At 39.8% G+C, this 21,814-nt stretch overlaps 1 protein-coding gene across 2 annotated transcripts in view; it reads right to left on the reverse strand.

Annotated features, from left to right (window-relative positions):
* The window catches only part of Uba2 (Ubiquitin-like activating enzyme 2), a 160,208-nt gene that overhangs the window by 17,371 nt on the left and 121,023 nt on the right, over positions 1 to 21,814 (reverse strand). For both annotated transcript variants that reach the window (XM_067136665.2, XM_067136666.2), the window contains one exon: positions 2,265 to 2,353. In XM_067136665.2, the coding sequence (XP_066992766.2) occupies positions 2,265 to 2,353 (89 nt within the window). The remainder of the gene's footprint in view (positions 1 to 2,264; positions 2,354 to 21,814) is intronic.

Here is a 21,814-nt window from a genome sequence, read left to right on the forward strand (position 1 = left end):
CATTGTGTAACCTGCATATCGGTTTGAAATAAACATCAATTATTCGTCCGTGCCGTCTCTGTTTTTTCCCCAACTTTCATCCCTTTCGAACCACTCCTTCTTGGTGTTGCATTTGCTCTGTCAGTCAGTGTACAAGGCATCTAAAATGCATTAAGTATAGTAATCCAATTAATAAAGCACTTGCACATGGGAGCCAGCATAGATTTCTCCTCGTCTTTGAATCGTGCTTTTTTTTTTCTTTCGTTACGTGAGGTTATGTTTGCCAGTGAGATATCCGAGTGAATTACTTGAATACTGTAAATGCACCTTCTTGGATACATTTTGGGAATAGTTCTTCTTTCATGGCATTTGAAGGGTATAAACTGTGAATCAAGGTTAACTGCATGCAGTAACAGGCCATAGAATATTTTGTAATGCGGCAAGGGTTGGTACGTCTGAATTGCGAATTGGCGGTTAATTCGAAATCACGTAATTCGAAGTCCGATTTTTGAGTCCCAACGACTTCGAATTAACAAGGTTTTACTGTATTTACAATTCTTAATATCAAAGTATGGTGCTTCAAAGGTAGCAAACTTTTTCCTGCACCTGTCATAACCCGATGGAATAGCTGGTTTCTATTTGAGTGCTTACTTTACTGATGTTGTTACATTTTTCAACATGTCCGACATGAAAGACATCAACAACTGTGATATTAAGTACCTGACTGATCTGAGTGACCGAGAAGTGAATAGGCTTCACTTCCACATGGTTTTTGTCACAGATCATGTAGCTGGATTGGTTGACCTCCTTACTGAACTTGAAGGGTCTCCGTATCCTACATCCCATCTCTTTTACCCCAAACTGCATAACTTTGACACAAGTTTTACCTTAATTTGTGAGGGGAATTTTTCTGCGGCAACTAATGATGCTTTGATTAAGCTCACTCCTCTACAGCAGGCTGCATGTAGAAACACATTTGTCAAATCTGCTCATTCTTCAGAGAGCAAGCTAGCCACATTGAAAGCTAAAGACCTCAACCATAAGCATTTTGTGTCAATTTCTCAAACTTTGTATCCAAAAAATATAATTTTGAATAAGTTGATGAATTAGATGAGCTTGAGAAATTGTTTGGAGTAACAGATCTCTCGCAAAACGATATCTGGTCTGGTTACTGTTATCTGAAACATGCAATTCAAACCCAGATGAAAGAAAGTGAAAAATGTGATATCATGCTAGCATTAACTGCAGTTCAGACAGAGTTCAGCATATTGGCTAAATACTGTCTTGAGTTGTTGGGGACCCTTACGAACAATGTAGATAGCGAGCGCATGATGTCTCATTACAACACAGTGGTTACAGACAGACGGTGCAATTTGAAAAGAAAAAAAAAAGCAATGCCGAAGTACTGACAATGCTTTTGTTTGAACAATGAATTTGTATTGTGCGTGAACCAAGGACAATAATTGCACGTCATAAACTTGGAATCGTTAAAATCAATAATACCATGAGGTTATTTTAACTTCGTAAATAGATGCTAATTTTTCAGGTCCCTACTGATCCGTGAGTGAGCCACTCTCTGCTGCAAGTCAACTGAATCGTGTGCCGTGAGCTCGCCGTTCCTGTGAATCAATTCACTCGACACTTGAATGAATCGTTGCACTGCTTCGAATCATAGACTCAGTGGCCAATAATAGTGTGCAGAGAACTGGAGCCCATTACAGATACTATATGGAACAACAGGATCTATCTTTTTCTTTGGTCACATTATGAGGACACCAAAATCCAGATTACAAAGAAAAACTGTAAACTCTGGAATCTGAAGCAAGAAGTAGGATGGATTAAGGAAATTAGAGAAGATATGGAAGAACTAGAATTAACTCTGGACAATTTGAGAGAAAAAAAAGAAAGAAAAGAAAAACAAAAAACAACAACAAAAAAAAAACAAACAAAAAAACCAAAAACTGAAAAACATAAAAACAAGACTTATTGTACTAGTCTCAATTATCAGATATCAACTTCCCTTTTCTACTTTTTTGTAACATCCTTGCTGCACCTTACATATCCCCTGCAGAAACCATACACGTTACTTCATTCAAGATTTTTCTTCCTTATTAACTGACAAAGATGCAGTTTTTAAACATTCCTCTTTTTTGAACCATACAACTATTACACAGATCCCTTAGTCAATCCTCCTTTGGATTTATAACTAAGTTGGACTGACCTATTGCCTTAAATTTGTTAGGTTATCTCTTAAAAAAAAAAAAAAAAAAGTACACTCTCATTACCATTAGAACTTTCCGGTTCATCTTCCTTAGGCTTCAACTGACTGGGATCAGCAACTATTTCAAAATCTGGACCATCCTTAGGTGCAATCCTGAAAGACAAAAGTGTAGCATATACAATAAAACATTTAAAGAATGACTAAGGATTTTATTAGTAAACACATATTTATGCAGAAATAAACAAAGATATAAAGACAAACAAATTTCCAGTTTTATACAATATTCAATCATAAGCCACACAATAAGCATTTAGAACACAAAATTTTACTCCTAACTAGTTTGAGGAACATTTCACACAATGCATTTGAGACCATGGTTTTACAAATCACTCGAAGATGCTCAAGAGTTGGTGGGGATGACCAGATCGCTGTTTCATAAGTTTGGCCTAGAATTAAATATTGTCAAGTCATCTGGGATTAACATTAACTCATAGAAAAGGACTTAATTCGCAATGACTTGGAGGTTTTGGTGTCTTCTCCAATTTTACACCCTGACCAGAAAATAAATATAGTCAATCAAGATTTACGGCCAAAGTTTGTTTATTCCTTGCAAATGGCGCCATTACATCAACTGTCACAACTGTTCTTGGAGGACGCTGATAAATTAATTCGAAGCTCTGTCAAAAAAAGTTAAAAAAGAGTATGCTGTATTGTAACAAGAATGTGAGAGCCCTTGGATTAATTTGAGCTATATAGGAAAACTTTTCACAACACTGTAACATATGTATCTCCTTAATGAAAGCAAATAATCCATATATCAATATTCTATGCCCACTTCAGGAAGAGCTCCAAGCTTCGCGTAGACGTGTTAAGGCCCGCTCTCACCTAGTGGAAATGGAATCAAATAGAACTTGTTTTTAACATGTGTTTAAACGGGAGATAGAGATGGCGATCGCCACGAGTTGAATCAAATCGAACTGAACGGAACAGCACTCTCTGCCAAGAATATTTTTGACTAGCAGAGTGGAATCAAACAGAATAATCAAGACTCATGCAATTTCGTAGACAGTCGGTTCGAGATCTTTCGGACAACCACTTAGCGGCAAATGTGTATCAGCTTCAGCAGGAAAATCAACTGTTTCTTGGATACGGTCGGGAAAGTTCTGTTTTGTGATAGTTTATTCAACTTATTAATACTAGACATGGAAAAACTTATCAGTTTATTTCATAATTTTTGTTGACTTTATCACAAAATCATGTAATGTTGGAGTCCACATACACTGTATCAGTACGATAATCGACATCACATCTCGCATGGGATGTAGGCCATCTTTAAGTATTATATTTACAGTTAACGATTTCGTAAGTGGCATTCCCTAGTTTCAAACTGTCGTACACGTGTTCTTAACAAATAGTAGGCTACTGCATATGAAATTGCTTTGCTGTGGACAATGAATATACTTTACAGTCTTTAATTAATGTTACCGAGAGAGTTAGCCATGTGGTTAGAGTGGTGTAGGTATGAGTTTTCATTAGGGAGATCTGTCGGCAGCCCTGAAGATGGTTTTCCGGGCTTTCCCCATTTTCACACCAGGCGAATGCTTGGCCTGTACCTTAATTAAGGCAACGTTCCTAGCCCTTTCCTATCCCATCGTCACCATAAGACCTATCTGTGTCGGCGTGACGTAAAGCAAAATGTAAAAAAAAAAGTTGAGGCTACCTCGATTTATGCTTTCATCCTGCCACGGGACACAATCTACCGCATTAAAGTAGTTTTAAAAATGATCACAGACTCCAATTGCATCAGAGGTAGCATTTCCTCCTGAAAAATTAAACTTTTCTGTTAAATTCTACTATCTGAAATAGTTGTTGAAATTGCAATAGGCCTACAGTAATTCCGAAGTAGGCCTGCCGTCGAGACAGCTTCATCGCGCAATAAACATTCAAATAAGTTTGAATACTCTTGCTTTGGATCTCTTGTTAATTTCATGCACCCAGAAACTTCTCCGATCTCTCGTAATTTTCTGCCTCCTCACAACTTCTCCTCCCCTGACCTTGCCGCGGTGGAGAGGCTTGCATGTCCCAATGAAGCAGATAGCTGCGCCGCAGGTGCAACCATATCTGATGGGCATCTGTTGAGAGACCAGACTAAGGAATGGTTCATCGAAATGGGGTTAGCAGCCTTTTGGAAGCTGCAAGGGCGGCAGTCTAGATAGATATGGTCTTGTAATAATACTCAACATGGCTTAGCTGTGTTAATACTGCTACACGGCTGACATCAACAAGAACTTACAGCCGTAACTAACTCCAGAGGACATACAGGTCTCTTTGAATGAATGATGTACTGATATTGGCTTCCTCCCGGGTAAAATATTCCAGAGGTAAACTAGCCCCCATTCGGATCTCTGGGTGGGGACTACACGAGAGGGGGCGATCATCAGAAAGATAGATACTGACATTTCGTGAGTCGGAGCGTGGAATGTTAGAAGTTTTAATACTTGTGGTAGGTTAGAGAATCTGAAAAGGGAGATGGATAAACTAAAGTTAGATGTAGTTGGTATAAGTGAAGTACGTTGGCAGGAAGAAGAGGATTTTTTGGTCAGGCGACTACAGAATTGTTGTTGTTGAGTCATCAGTCCATAGACTGGTTTGATGCAGCTCTCCATGCCACCCTATCCTGGGCTAACCTTTCTATTTCTACGTAACTATGCATCCTACATCTGCTCTAATCAGCTTGTCATATTCATAGGGTAATGACACTATATATCGAACAGTTCGCACATCCCGTTTCAAAATAAGGATATAGAAAAGTTTACATAACATGTGAGATTTCTAAATTCACCCTTCCAAACTTAGCTTTATATCAATCGATAGGTCGAAGTCGTTACCGTGTTGGCGAGCGCGGGAAAGTCTTAGAACTTTGGACTTGGCGGGATTTTGATGAGATTGTTGTATTGTTACTAATGTGCAGTGTCCCTGTGATTATCTGTTTTTGTCGGTAAAATAGTGTCTTCAGAAGGTATCCTTTAAATAATAGGTTGCGTTAACATACATACATGTTTATTATTTTCTTGTATTGTGATTTTTCACCTATCTTCATATTTATTTCAAAAATAAAATACTGTTCGATATTTGACTCCCATTTTCAAATATCGAAAGGACGTTCGGTAAATGAGGTTCATTTAATACAAAAACGACCCTTAATATCGAACACCACTGAAAATGAATGGGCTGTTCATGATTTTAATTTGTAGTACTGTTTAATTTGGCGCCGAAGTCCGCATATCTGTGGTCGTGACTACTGAGGCGTCTATCTGTAATTTGAGAGGGCCTGAATTTTGAACTTCATCGCCCTATAGTTAGATTTCCTTTACGAAGTCTTGTGTCTGATGCCGTACGTTGTTCTGATCACTTTATTTAACAATCCTGTCACTATCCAAGGTTTCTCGTCATCGTCGGCAAATAAAGTGGCGTTGTGGGGGCAGTTATCCCGCACTCTTTGAAAAAAACATTTTTATTACACTTTAGCTATTTATTTCTTTTTTTGCTAGTTGTTTTACGTCGCACCGACACAGGTAGGTCTTACGGCGACGATGGGACAGGAAAGGGCTAGGAGTGGGAAGGAAGCGGCCGTGGCCTTAATTAAGGTACAGCCCCAGCATTTGCCTGGTGTGAAAATGGGAAACCACGGAAAACCATTTTCAGGGCTGCCGACAGTGGGGTTCGAACCTACTATCTCCCGAATACTGGATACTGGCCGCACTTAAGCGACTGCAGCTATCGAGCTCGGTCTTTAGCTATTTAAAACTAGAAAGCAGAAAATCATTATTTATTTCCTTAACTAGTGCTCAGAGCTTGACTATGGTCAAAATTAAGGCGCCCAATGGGGGAACTGTCGCAAAAGCCAAAGTTAAACATGTTGAAAAAATGAAAAGGTGTCAGTATTCATTATCTGCCTTGACTGAAGCTGTTCAACAGGTTAAGTCCGGTATGATGTCGCAAAGGCAGGCATCTAAAACATACCAGGTCCCTTTAACAACGTTAAACGACAAACTTTCTGGACATCAGAAGATTCAGACTGCCCTTGGACGGAAGCCGTTCTTGAGTCCACGAGAAGAAGAGGGCATTAGTGAATGGGTAATCAACATGGCTAAGAGAGGATTTCCGTTGAAGAAAAAGAATTTACTCGACACTGTTCAGCAAATTGTGCAGTCATCAGGAAGGAGCACACCGTTTAAGTATGGAAGACCTGGTAAAACCTGGTTCAAATGTTTTATGGGACGGCATCCTTCCCTGTCTCAGAAGAAGGCTGAAACCATTAGCAAGGGCAGGGCTGCTGTCTCTGAAGAGAGAATACGTGGTTGGTTTGCTGGACTGTCGTGCTACCTGGAATATGAGGAAGTAAGTTCAATTATGGAAGACCCAAGCAGGATCTTCAATGCAGACGAGACAAATTTTCTGTTCCATAAGGTTTCAGGAAAGTATCTTGGAGTCAGGGGGGAACAGCTTCAAATTACGGCAACCTCTATAAAGAGAAAGAAGGCATAACAGTGCTCGGAAATTTCTGTGCCGACGGGCGTTGTGCCCCAACAATGATTGTCTACAGCAACATACGACTTCAGCAACTTATCAAAGATAGTGTACCTGAACCTTGGATCTACGAGAAAACTGAAAGTGGCTGGATGAAGGCCCCAACGTTTCTGAATTACCTTCAACACTTTAGGTCATGGCTAGAGGTAGAGAAAATTACACTTCCTGTTATTTTTTCTTGATGGACACAGGAGTCACTTATCCCTTCAAGTCAGTGAATACTGTCATGACAATGGAATAATATTGTACTGCCTTTTCCCTAATGCCACCCATCTTCTGCAACCAGCAGATGTGGGGGTATTTGCACCTCTGAAGAGAGCATGGGAAAATGCTCTTCAAGACGAGAAAATACGAACTCTCGGTGCAACAGTAACCAAGGTAAATTTTGCACCCATGTTAAAGAAAGTTTGGGATGATGCTGTTAGGCCAGATATTGTGAAAAGTGCCTTTCGTAAGTGTGGTCTCTATCCACTAGATCCCAACGCTGTGGACTACACAAAATGTGTTGCAGATATTTTGAAATTCCCGGCGGGAAGGCAACAGCAAGAGAGTGACGAAGGCAGCCCATCATCCCTTTCCACTTCCAAACAGAAGTTAAAATTTGTGCTTGATGACCTGGAGGAATTCTTGCCTTCTCGCATTCTCGATAACTTCAATAACAAACTAAGACGTGATGGAGAAAAACAGAATGATGGTGAACCAGATTTGTATGCTTATTGAAAAAGTGTTACAATTCGGTACAATGCAACATGTGAAACAATATCTACTAATCAGAATGAAACGATGACAGACAGTTCATCAGAAGATGATTGTGATCAGGGAAGAGATGATTTCACGAGGAATGATGAACGTTTAGTGGTGTATGTACCTTCTCCCAAGAAAGATCTTCCTGGTGCCGTCATTTTGAAGAGTGGAGTAAAAGTTCACAAGTCGAAAATATTGAATGAGCATGAAATTGCTTCGGAACTCGCTTGCTCACCCACCTCAAGTAGTAGCGAAGATTCCTTCAGAGATTTTTTCAAAGTTCCTCAAGTACCAGAAAAACCTCATCAGTTTAGATTAAAGAAAACATACGCGATATCTTAAAAGGAGTACCGGGAAGAACTGAGGAGAAAGAAAAGAAACAAGGAAGTCTAAAGACATGTTCTGTTCTCTGTGGAAGGGTAGAGATAAGAAACTGTTTTTTTTGTGTTTCTCGAGATATTTTAATGTGTATTAATATTGCTTCCTCTACTTTTGTGATTTATATTTAAGAATCACTCTATTTTGCTCATGTTATTACAATCATATGTCTAAAATAAAGTGATTTAAAAGAAATATTTCTGTTCGGTATTTAAAACCTTACCGTTCGATATATAAAAATCGTGTTCGATAAATAAGACCTCACTGATCGATATATAACGCAGACCGTTCAATATATGAACGAATACAACTGTTGCATTTAAAGGCGCCTCGAGCCCACAAATTGTACATTTTAAAAATCTGAACAAGCCAGTTGCAACCAGGGGATGTTCCGTTAAGGTTTTATAACTATTTCAGAGGTCCTTTCTTCACTGGAAAAAAATACTGATCAATAATTCGTAGAGATAACCTTAAGTGTTCGGTATATAGTGCCGCAACCCTACCTTGGTCTACTCCTACCGTTCTTACCACCGACACTTCCTTCAAGAACCAACTGAACAAGTCCTGGGTGTCTTAAGATGTGTCCTATCATTCTATCTCTTCTTCTCGTCAAATTCAGCCAAATCGATCTCCTCTCACCAATTCGATTCAGTATCTCTTCATTCGTGATTCGATCTATCCATCTCACCATCGGCATTCTTCTGTAACACCACATTTCAAAAGCTTCTATTCTCTTTCTTTCTGAGCTAGTTATCATCCATGTTTCACTTCCATACAATGCTACGCTCCACACGAGAGTCTTCAAAAACATCTTTCTAATTCCGATATCAATGTTTGAAGTGAGCAAATTTCTTTTCTTAAGAAAGCTCTTCCTTGCTTGTGCTAGTCTGCATTTTATGTCCTCCTTACTTCTGCCATCGTTAGTTATTTTACTACCCAAGTAACAATATTCATCTACTTTAAGACTTCCTTTCCTAATCTAATATTTTCTACATCACCTGCCTTCATTCGACTGCACTCCATTACTTTTGTTTTCGACTTATTTATTTTCATCTTGTACTCCTTACCCAAGACTTCATCCATACCATTCAGCAACTTCTCGAGATCTTCTGCAGTCTCAGATAAAATAACAATATCATCGGCAAATCTCAAGGTTTTGATTTCCTCTCCTTGGACTGTGATTCCCTTTCCAAATTTCTCTTTGATTTCCTTTACTGCCTGTTCTATGTAAACATTGAAAAGGAGAGGGGACAAACTCCAGCCTTGCCTCACTCCTTTCTGGATTGCTGCTTCTTTTTCAAAGCCCTCGATTCTTATCACTGCAGACTGATTTTTATACAGATTCTAGATAATTCTTCGTTCTCGGTATCTGATCCCTATCATCTTCAGAATCATAAATAGCTTGGTCCAATCAACATTATCGAATGCCTTTTCTAGATCTACGAATGCCATGTACGTGGGCTTGTCCTCCTTGATTCGATCCTCTAAGATCAGACGTAAAGTCAGGATTGCTTCACGTGTTCCTACATTTCTTCTGAAGCCAAATTGATCTTCTCCCAACTCAGCTTCAACTTGTTTTTCCATTCTTCTGTAAATAATACATGTTAAAATTTCGCAGGCATGAGATACTAAACTAATGGTGTGGTAGTTTTCACACCTATCAGCACCGGCTTTCTTGGGAATAGGTATAACAACATTCTGCTGAAAATCAGATGGGACTTCTTCTCTCTCATACATCTTGCACACTAAATGAAATTACCTTGACATGCTGGTTTCTCCTAAGGCACTCAGTAATTCAGAGGGAATTCCAGGTGCCTTGTTCCTATTTATGTCACTCACAGCTCTGTCAAACTCTGACCTCAAAATAAGGTCTCCCATTTCATCAGCATCAACAGCCTCTCCATGTTCCAGAGCCAAATTATCAACATCTTTACCTTGATACAACTGTTGGATATGCTCCTGCCATCTTTTTGCTTTGTCTACTTTCCCTAGAAGTGGCTTTCCATCTGAGCTCTTAATATTCATACACCTAGTTTCCAAAGGTTTCCTTGATTTTCCTGTATGCAGCATCTACCTTTCCCAAAACCATACAGCCTTCGACATCCTTGCACTTCTCCTTCGGCCAGTCTTCCTTAGCTACTGTACCTTGCACTTTCTATCCACTTGATTCTTTAATCGTCTGTATTCTTTTCTGCCCCCTTCATTTCTAGCATTGTTGTATTTTCGTCGTTCATCAATCAGGTCTAGTATCTCCTGAGTTATCCACTGATTCTTAGTTGATCTTTTCTTCCTTCCTAACATCTCTTCAGCAGCCCTACTGACTTCATTTTTCATGACTATCCACTCTTCCTCTATAGTGTTTCTTTCAGCCTTTTCATTTAGTCCTTTTGCAACATGTTCCTTGAAACAATCCCTCACACTCTTTTCTTTCAACTTGTCTAGATCCCATCTTTTTTCATTCTTTCCTTTTTTCAATTTCTTCAACTTCAGATGGCATTTCATGACCAACAAGTTGAGGTCAGAGTCCACGTCTGCTCCTGGGAAAGTTTTGCAATCCAACACCTGGTTTCTGAATCTCTGCCTATACTCCGAAGGGCTCTACTTCTAAATTGACGTTTTGGCAGATTTTGGCTCTATCTGGTGGTTATGTTCCGAAGCATAGACATCCAACCAATCCCAATCTGCCATTCAAATCGATTTATATCGGCAGAGCACGATCTCGAAACCTAGTTGCCAACTTTAATATTTACATTCACCACGTGGTTTACCTATCTCGCTCAGCGTGAATGGTATTCGGTACGGTCCGCGATCTTTTGCATTTTCCTTCAGTAATCAGTGTGTTTTTCATATTGTTGGAGGGTTCCAGTGACTCTGAGATCAGTGGAGTGTTCACTTTGTAGGCCATAATCTCTTTCTGTGCCAGCCATGGTCGGAGAGTGATGTGTTATTTCCTCATTCTCTTTTATTCTTAATAAAATATTCTCTTTTAGTGTCAGATGTTGTTAGTAAATGTAGTTTTTGTGAAATTGTGTTCAATCCATATTCATTAGTTTTTCCGAGTACGGTATTACATTTGACCAGAGCTGTTTACCGTGGTCGTATTGCATCAGCTCTTCTCGCGGGTGTAGCGCGCTGGCAACGGAGGAAAGACGATGCTCATTTGTTTTACGAAACTTCAATTTAGAAGTAAGGCCGTGCGGAGTATAATCGTAATGAAGTCTATTTGATACCTTCCAATGTCTCCAGGTCTCGTCCACGTATAAAGCCGTCGTTTGTGGTGTTTGAACTAAGTATTGGCAAGGACTAAATTATGATCAGTGCAGAATTCAACCAGCTGACTTCCTCTTTCGTTCCTTTGTCCCATTTCAAATTCTCCTACTGTACTACCTTCTCTTCCTTGGCCTACCACTGCATTCCAGTCTCCCATCACAATTAGATTCTCGTCACCTTTTACATATTGTATTAAATCTTCTATCTCCTCATATATTCTTTCGATTTCTTCATCATCCGCTGAACTAGTAGCCATATAGACCTGCACTATTGTGGTGGGCATTGGTTTGGTGTCTATCTTGATGACAATAATTCTTTCACTATGCTGGTCATAGTAGCTTACCCGCTGCCCTATTTTCTTATTCATTATTAAACCAACTCCTGCATTTCCCGAATGGGGGACTAGTTTACCTCCGGAATATTTTACCCGGGAGGAAGCCATCATCAGTACATCATTCATATAGAGAGAGCTGCATGTCCTCGGGAGGTAGTTACGGCTGTAGTTTCCCGTTGCTTTCAGCCGTGTAGCAGTATCAACACAGCTAAGCCATGTTGAGTATTATTACAAGGCTGTATCAGTCAATCATCTAGACTGCCGCCCTTGCAACTACCGAAAAGCTGCTACCCCCCTTTCGATGAACTATTCGTTAGTCTGGTCTCTCAACAGATACCCATCCGATATGGTTGCACCTGCGGCTCGGCTATCTGCATCATTGGGACACGCAAGCCTCCCCACCGCGGCAAGGTCACATGGTTCGCAGAGGACTACAGAATTATCAACACAAAATCAAACAGGGGAAATGCAAGAGTTGGTTTAATAATAAGAAAACAGGGCAGCAGGTAAGCTACTACAACCAGCATAGTTAAAGAATTATTGTCGTCAAGATAGACACCAAACCATTGCCCACCACAAAAGTGCAGGTCTATATGCCTACTAGTTCAGCAGATGATTAGGAAATTGAAAGAATTTATGAAGAGAGAGAAGATTTAATACAATATGTAAAAGGTAGCGAGAATCTAACTGTGATGAGAGAGGAATGCAGAGGTAGGCCAAGGAAGAGGAGGTAATACAGTACGAGAATTTGGATTGGGACCAAGGAACGAAAGAGGGAGCCAGCTGGTTGAATTCTTCAATGATCATAATTTAGTCCTTGCCAATACTTGGTTCAAACACTACAAACGACGGCTGTATATGTGGATGAGACCTGGAGACCCTGGAAGGTATCGACTTCATTATAATTAGGCAGAGATTCAGAAACCAGGGTCATGTTTCATAAAACTAACTAATAATATTAGAACTCATAAAAATAATTATTAGTTAACCAAATTCTGTTTCATAAAGATTTACACATGACTAATAAAATATCTTCACTATTAATATTAGTTCGTTAGTCAGCTGATACAAATGGAGGTTAGAATCGGTCTGTTGCATATGTTCTTGGTTTGGGTTTGTTCCTCGCAGTAGGCTAATGTTTAACTACAACCGACTATTAATCCACATGTTCAAAAGGCTCACTTGATATTTTCGTTGTTATGAATTAGATACATGTGAAAATGGATAAAAGACGTTAAAAAAATGTGAGAGAAGAAAGTTACTTTGCAGAAAGTGATTGAGTTAAATTGTCAACTATTTGCAGCCTTTTGCACACTATAACCCTCCTTGTTCCTTTTACTTTTTTTTAATTTCATGTGCTCTTAAAAATCTCTGAGATGGACTAGCAAAATCTTTGTTTACTACGCCCTATTGATGGGGGCGGCAGGATAACAGCCACAGAATCCCCTGCCTGTCGTAAGAGGCGACTAAGAGGGTCCCAAGGCTCTCAACTTGGGAGCGTGTGTTGGCGAACATGGGGCACTGAGATGAGTCCTGCCATTGCTTTAACTTACTTCTGCCAGGCTCATTTTCATCTACCCTTCTAACCTCCCTTGTTCAACTCTTGTTCTTTTCCGACCCTGACAGTATTAGGTTGCGAGGCCGAGAGAGTCTTTCATTTTCACGCCCATCGTGGCCCTTCTCTTTCTTTAGCCGATGCCTTCATTTTTCAAAATGTCGGATCCTTTCCATTTTTCTATCTGATTAGTGGTGTTATAGATGATGGTTGCCTAGTTGTAGCCTACTTCCCCTTAAAACAATAATCATCACCAGCATCATCTAGGTTTATTTGTGATATAAGCCAAGATTTTAAAGGATGCTTGGAGTGTCCGAGCAGAACTGTACTAGAGAAACACAATGATACTGTGTATCACTACCAACCGGTGAAGTGCAATGCGAAGCTGCTATTTTAAGGTTATGCTTCATTCCTTGCAGTGGAATGTTCTATTACCAATCCTATCAAGCAAATACTCAGTAATTCTGTAATCTAACCTAAATCTCCCATTGTATTCATATGTTTGTTATATTCCAGTACAGGCTGTTTTTGACGTAACATTTATTGAATGGTGAATACCTACACTCGTTCCTTATCACTATCTGAATCAGAGTCGACCATTTCATTGATCTTCATGATTTTATGCCAAAATATTAAAATAGCGCTCACTTTGGTTTCACTAATAATATGAATTATGAGTCAAAATACACTCATGGAAATAATCCTAATAATATGAGTAACTTTTATTAGTCATGTTGTCTATGAAACAATTTACTAATATTATTAGGAACATCTACTAATAATTTCGACTTATAAACTAATAACTAATATTATTAGCTAATAATTTTATGAAACATAATACTAATATTATTAGTTAATATTATTGGTTTCTTACTAATAATATTAGTGAAAGATGTTTTATGAAACAGGGCCAAGGTGTTGGATTGCAAAACTTTCCCAGCAGCAGATGTGGACCCAGACCACAACTTGTTGGTCCCGAAATGCCATCTGAAGTTGAAGAAATTGAAGAAAGGAAAGAATGAAAAAAGTTGGGATCTAGACATGTTGAAAGAAAAGAGTGTGAGGGATTGTTTCAAGGAACATGTTGCACAAGGGCTAAATGAAAAGGCTGAAGGAAACAAAATAGAGGAACAGTGGATAGTCATGAAAAATGAAGTCAGTAGGGCTGCTGAAGAAATGTTAGGAAGGAAGAAAACATCAACTAAGAATCAGTGGATAACTCAGGAGATACTAGACCTGATTGATGAACGACGAAAATACAAGAATGCTAGAAATGAAGAGGGCAGAAAAGAATACAGGCGATTAAAGAATCAAGTGGAAAGTGCAAGGTAGCTAAGGCAGAATGGCTAAAGGAGAGGTGCAAGAATGTCGAAGGTTGCATGGTCCTGGGAAAGGTAGATGCTACATACAGGAAAAATCAAGGAAATCTAAGTGTATGAATATTGAGAGCTCAGATGGAAAGCCACTTCTAGGGAATGAAAGACAAAGCAGAAAGATGGCGAGAACATATCCAACAGTTGTATAAGGGAAAGATGTAGATAATTTGGTTCTGGAACATGAAGAGGCTGTTGATGCTGATGAAATGGGAAACCCAATTTTGAGGTCACAGTTTGACAGAGCTGTAAACGACCTAAATAGGAACAAGGCACCTGGAATTGATAACTTTCCCTCTGAATTACTGACTGCCTTAGGAGAAACCAGAATGGCAAGGTTATTCCATTTAGTGTGAAAGATGTATGAGACAGGAAAAGTCCCATCCGATTTTCGGCAGAATGTTGTTATACCTATTCCCAAGAAAGCCGGTACGGACAGGTGTGAAAACTACCGCACCATTAGTTTAGTATCTCATATGCCTGCAAAATTTTAACATGTATTATTTACAGAAGAATGGAAAAACAAGTTGAAGCTGAGTTGGGAGAAGATCAGTTTGGCTTCAGAAGAAATGTAGGAACACGTGACACAATCAAGACTTTACGTCTGATCTTAGAGGATCGAATCAAGAAGGACAAGCCCACGTACATAGCATTCGTAGATCTAGAAAAGGCATTCGATAATGTTGATTGGACCAAGCTATTTATGATTCTGAAGATGATAGGGATCAGATACCGAGAACGAAGAATTATCTAGAATCTGTATAAAAATCAGTCTGCAGTGATAACAATCGAGGGCTTGAAAAAGAAGCAGTAATCCAGAAAGGAGTGCGGCAAGGCTGCTGTTTGTCCCCCCCTACTGTTCAATGTTTACATAGAACAGGTAGTAAAGGAAATCAAAGAGAAATTTGGAAAGGGAATCACAATCCAAGGAGAGGAAATCAAAACCTTGAGATTTGCCGATGATATTGTTATTTTATCTGAGACTGCAGAAGATCTCGAGAAGTTGCTGAATGGTATGGACGAAGTTTTGGGTAAGGAGTACAAGATGAAAATAAATAATTCAAAAACAAAAGTAATGGGGTGCAGTCAAACGAAGGCAGGCGATGCAGGAAATATTAGATTAGGAAATGAAGTTTTAAAGGAAGTAGATGAATATTGTTACTTGGGTAGTAAAATAACTAACGATGGCAGAAGTACGGAAGACATAAAATGCAGACTAGCACATGCAAGGAAGAGCTTTCTTAAGAAAAGAAATTTGCTCACTTCAAACATTGATATAGGAATTAGAAAGATGTTTCTGAAGACTTTCGTGTGGAACATGGCATTGTATGGAAGTGAAACATGGATGATAACTAGCTCAGAAAGAAAGAGAATAGAAGTTTTAGAAATGTAGCGTTATAGAAGAGCGCTGAAGATGAGATGGATAGATCGATTCACGAATGAAGAGATACTGAATCAAATTGGTGAGAGGAGATCGATTTGGCTGAATTTGACGAGAAGAAGAGATAGAATGATAGGACACATGTTAAGACACCCAGGACTTGTTCAGTTGGTTTTTGAAAGAAATGTAGGTGGTAAGAACGGTAGGTGTAGACCAAGGCCACACACGGGTGCCACTGTTAACCCAACGTTATCGGGCACAACGGCGCGCATTTGTTGCCAGGCATAACGTGATATGGTCGGACGAATCACGATTTCAGCTGCACCATGCCGATGGGAGGCACCATGTATGGCGCAGACCACATGAAGCGATGGATCCCGCCTGCCTCGAAGGGGTGGTCCAGGGCGCTGGTGTCTGTTATGGTCTGGGGTGCATTTTCCTGGTATGGAATGGGCCCCCTAGTTGTTCTGGAAGAGACGTTGAATGGTATGCAGCATGTTGAGCTGCTTGGAGACCATCTCCACCCATTTGTGGCCTTCCAGCGCCCAGACGGTTCTGCGGTGCTTCAAGATAATAATGCGCCGCCACATCGCTCCTACGTTGCCCGGGAATGGTTCCAGGAACATGCAGCGGAGGTCCAACGACTGCCATGGCCACCCAGGAGCCCCGATATGAACCCTATCGAGCATATCTGGGATGTCCTGGAACGCAGGCTCCATGCCATGGATCCTGCACCCACGAACAGACCAGCATTGGCGGCCGCTCTGCAAATGATTTGGTGTCAGCTGCGTCCAGAGGACTACCAGGGACTAGTTGACTCACTTCCACATCGTCTCACTGCAGTTCGCAGGGCCAGAGGCGGCCCCACACACTATTAGGTGACTATCCCACGACATTTGCTAAGTCAGTGTACTTAGAAATAAATATGATAACTATCAATTTTGTTAATTTTTTAATATGTAGCAGGGAGCTGAACATATTAATGAGTAAGCCTACATCAAACAATTATACAATACAATACCAAGCAGCTCTTTTTAGATCAGAATGAAATTAACACAAAAATATTTTGAATGTGTAACAACAAATTTTGCTGAGGTTCCTGAGTAAATTTATGGGGTAAACTATACCCATAAAATCCTTAAACAATCATATAACTTATCTTGTTTCTAATATTTTTTGCTAGTGGTTTAACCCAATGAACTTGCATTACGAGGCACGCTCACTTGCGAGCACATGGCCTACAACTTGGATGACGAGGTGGGCCTGTGCACTGCCAATGCTCAGACATCTTCCTATAGTCCACCCAGTTTGTAACAGACAGCTGTTGCGTTAAGATTTTCGTATACTAGAAGGTCGAGGCGAGAGTGTTAAAGATTCCCCCTGTATGACCTTCACATCATGTGCATAGGGTGATTCAGAAATACTGCAAATTCCTTTCAGTCCAGCAGCCAATATGTAAGGACCTGAAAAAATCGCATTTGCAACAAATGCGAATTTTTGAATATTGTACTGAATCCAAGCCGATGGTAATTCTAATGTGGAATAAAATAATTTTAATGCATAAATAAAAGTGTGACAAAATGCGAATTGTGAACCAAAATGTGAAATTAGTATAAATATGCGATTTTGGTGCGAATTCTGCAAAAATGTGCTATTTTACTGGCAAAAACAACATATTTTGGCAAAATCGTCAGAAATACTGAAAACATGATGCATAAATATTTCGACAGTTCCGATCGATGAAGAAAAGTAGCCAATCGATTGCTGCTTGCTGACTTTAATCGATATTTACAATGGAAATAGCAAGGGGAATAAGATCCGTATCGATTATTATCGAAATGTAAATAGAGTGTCATGGAAATAACGAGACAGACGCAGTGTTGTTTTCGTGCTGTTCAAAATTGAAACTAGTGAAGAGTAGAAAGTCGAGCAATCGTTTAAGTTATGGGGCGCACGACAAAAACTGCGCGCGAAAGGGCTCAGCAATATGCAAAGGATGGTTTATGTGCTACAGATTCAGCCAACAGAGTTTTGCAACAATTGTAATTGCCGAGTTGGGAGGGGGAAAAAAAAAAGATAGCATTGTGAAATGTGTTAAATCTGAAAAACAAGTAGGTAAGGGACGTGATAACGAAAGTTCAACCCCTGCTGCTATACGTCTCAAAGAAAACAATCTTCTGTGCTTACACAGATAGTTGTAAACGACGAAAAATTTCCAGAGATAACTTGATTGATGCTTGTTGTTTAAAGGGGCCTAGCATCTAGGTCATTGGCCCCTAATAGTATGAAATGAGATGAAATGAAATGACAAATTACAAACCCAAAATCCTCCAATGACCACAATTCAAAACGTGAGGAAAAAGAATGAATGGATGGATATGAATTTAAAACGGTCCGTGGAACCGACCCACAGTGCCTCACATGCATAGAAGCATGCATAAAACAATATTACTGACAAGGGACTGCTTCTATAGCACGATACTGAATCGATATGCCTGTAGTCAAAAGGAGTCCAAAATCCAAGTCATCGGCCCCTCATAATGGTACTTATCGCTAGAAAAGTAGAACCATGGTATTTGTCATGTTGTGGTACTAATCAAGAGTAGCGCTAACTCGCAGTATTCCACGCATTATGGTACTACTCACAGGTAATGAAATTCGCACATGTATTACAGACCTACTGTGTTTCGTACAATGCGGCGCCATTGACAGGCAATGCACATCTATGGTGTTCATCACCTAAGTGTACTAACCACAGGGACTCGTACTATCCCATGGTGTTCCTCATACAGTGCGTACCAATCACGGGTACTGCTACTAATCACAAACCTATTTGATACCTAACATAGTGGTACTACGTGCAAGGAAAAACGACCCATGGTGGTACTAATCACAAGGAGTTTCATGGTTCTTCTTCTTCTTATTTCGTATAGGCCAGCTAAGGACCACGACATCCAACTTTTACATTTTGGAATGGGCTTTGATGTTTGCCCAGTAGTTGCACATCCTCAGGCTGTGTTGCTCCTTCCTCTCCTTTGTCCAAAGGGCGCCAGTCTTCTTCGTTGGTAGTCTGTCCTGGAACTCCTTATGTTTCTGAGTGTTGTCCGATCCTTTACGTTTCCTTCCGTTATTCCCAGTTCCTGTAGATCTTTATCCACTTCCATCAACCATGGTGACTTGGTCTTCCTATTTTGCCAGTAGCTGAGAATCCGGTTGGTCAACCTGGTCGGATGCATCCTAGAGATGTGCCCATAGAATGCTAGGCGTCTTCCTTGCGACATTTGTTATTCTTTCACAGTTTCATGGTTCTAACATAATCATCCCTTGGTCACCGCTTATGACAGGCAGGGGATACCGTGGGTGTATTCTTCGTCTGTATCCCCCACCCACAAGGGGTCAGAGGTAACTTCTCGAAATGCACAGTTGAAGTATTTGCCAAAGCAAATATACCTCTGGAAAAGCTGGAAAGCAAAGAGCTAAGAGCCTGGATTACAGAGTTTTCAAATGAAGAGCAGCCATGTGTGCGAACTCTATGTGAAGTATATATACCGGGTAAGTTTCGATTTCATCAATCGGGTATGGTTTAGGTATTATGACATCGAAACCACGCGCTAAACTGAAGGATACCGAATTTGAGTGCGATTTCCATATCGAACTATCTAACACGTACCCAACTGATCCAGTAATTTTAAATTATTTTGTTTTAATTTGAGGTCTTTCTTCCTTTCTAGAAGTTGTATCTGTACCACCAGAATATCACAGCAGAGGCTCTAGTGGGGAAGAACACCAACATACTCTGTGATGAAGTAACAGATAGAATGGTCCGTGGTGTTTTTATCATCATATTCCACGTCCTAGCCGGATCGAAAAGAGAGTTGCACGTTGTTTCTGTGAACTATCTTGATGCAGGAAATGCTACAAACTGTTCTCGTGCTATTTTTGAAGCCCTGCGCAGTTATAGTGTACCATGTGATGCAGTTGAAGTGTTTGTTAGTGACAGTGCCCCGTACATGACCTGATGTTATGAAACATTAAGTGTGGTCATAGGGGATCGTTTAATGCATGTACAGTGCTGGGCACATAAGATCAGCTTGGTTGGCAATAGTTGGGTCGCAGTGAAAACTTTTAAATCATGTGGTTGCGAAGGTACAGTCTGCATTTTTGAAAAAAAGAAAGCGAAAATATCATTATTTACAATTCTAAACATCAAAGTATGGTGCTTCAAAGGTAGCAAACTTTTTCCTACACCTGTCATAACCTGATGGAATAGCTCGTTTCAGGCTGTCTTCTATTTGAGTGCTTACTTTACTGAAGTAGTTACATTTTTCAACATGTCTGACATGAAAGACATCAACAACTGTGGTATTAAGTACCTGACTGATTTGAGTGACCGAGAAGTGAATAGGCTTCACTCCTACATGGTTTTTGTCACAGATCATGCAGCTGGATTGGTTGACCTCCTTACTGAACTTGAAGGGTCACTATATCCTACCCCTCATCTCCTTTACCCCAAACTGCATAACTTTGACACAAGTTTTACCTTAATTTGTGAGGGGAATTTTTCTGTAGCAACTAATGATGCTTTGATTAAGCTCACTCCTCTACAGCAGGCTGCATGTACAGACACATTTGTCAAATCTGCTCATTCTTCAGAGAGCAAGCTAGCCACATTGAAAGCTAAAGACCTCAACCATAAGCATTTTGTGTCAATTTCTCAAACTTTGTATCCAAAAAATATAATTTTGAATAAGTTGATAAATTAGATGAGCTTGAGAAATTGTTTGGAGTAACAGATTTCTCGCAAAACGATATCGGGTCTGGTTACTGTTCTCTGAAACAAGCAATTCAAACCCAGATGAAAGAAAGTGAAAAATGTGATATCATGCTAGCAATAACTGCAGTTCAGACAGAGTTCAGCATATTGGCTAAATACTGTCTTGAGTTGTTGTGGAACCCAACGAACATTGTAGATAGCGAGCACGTGTTGTCTAATTACAACACAGTGGTTACAGACAGGCGGTGCAATTTGAAAAAAAGCAATGCCGAAGTACAGACAATGCTTTCCTTTGAACAATGAATTTGTATTATGTGTGAACCAAGGACAATAATTGCACTTCATAAACTTGGAATCGTTAAAATTAATAATACCATACGATTATTTTAACTTTGTAAACAGATGCTAATTTTTCAGGTCCCTACCAATATGGCAACTAGCAGCAAACGCATTTCTGAACACGAGAAGTTAGTGAAGTTAGTTAATAGTGTTTTAGACAGTGATTCAGAGGATAGTGTAAGTGGAGATCTTGAGGATTTAGAACAGAGACAAATAATTTTGTTCGGAAGCAACTTACAGATGAGAATAGGAAAAAGCAAAAAGATTATAAGGAATGGTTTAACACATCAGAGGACAAAATAAAGGCGTGCTTTACTTAGTGTATCCTGATGTCCCAGGTTTAGAAACTGTGTATCTAGTTGTAATGGAGTAGAGACAGGTGTATTAAAACTCCTATCTTTTCAGAAACAATGAGCAGGGAAAGATTTTTCCTCATTTCTCATTTCCTCCACTTCATGATGTTTCACGTGATACTAGTGACAAAGTGCGAAAAATCAGACCTATAATTTTGCACTTCTCGGACACATTTTCTTAGTTGTTTGAACGGTCAGAATACACTGTCTTAGACAGATCCCTCATTAAATTTTGTGGTAGGCTGCCATACGTGCAATGTAATTGCAGTAAGAGTGCCAGATTTGGCATAAAGATACATAAAATTTGCGATGCAAATACAAGGTACTGCAACATCTTTCGTATACATACAGGAAATGACATAACTGACCTTCCTTGCCTGCGAGCACAAATGTTATGAGCATGTGTGAACCTTTGTTCAACAAGGGGTCACACCCTGTACCTGACACCTGGTACATGTCTCCAGACTTTCGTAAAATATTTAATGAAAAGCAAACAAATATTGTAGGAACTGTCATGTCCAAC

Source organism: Anabrus simplex, chromosome 1 (assembly GCF_040414725.1).
Source record: "Anabrus simplex isolate iqAnaSimp1 chromosome 1, ASM4041472v1, whole genome shotgun sequence".
Taxonomy (NCBI): domain Eukaryota; kingdom Metazoa; phylum Arthropoda; class Insecta; order Orthoptera; family Tettigoniidae; genus Anabrus; species Anabrus simplex.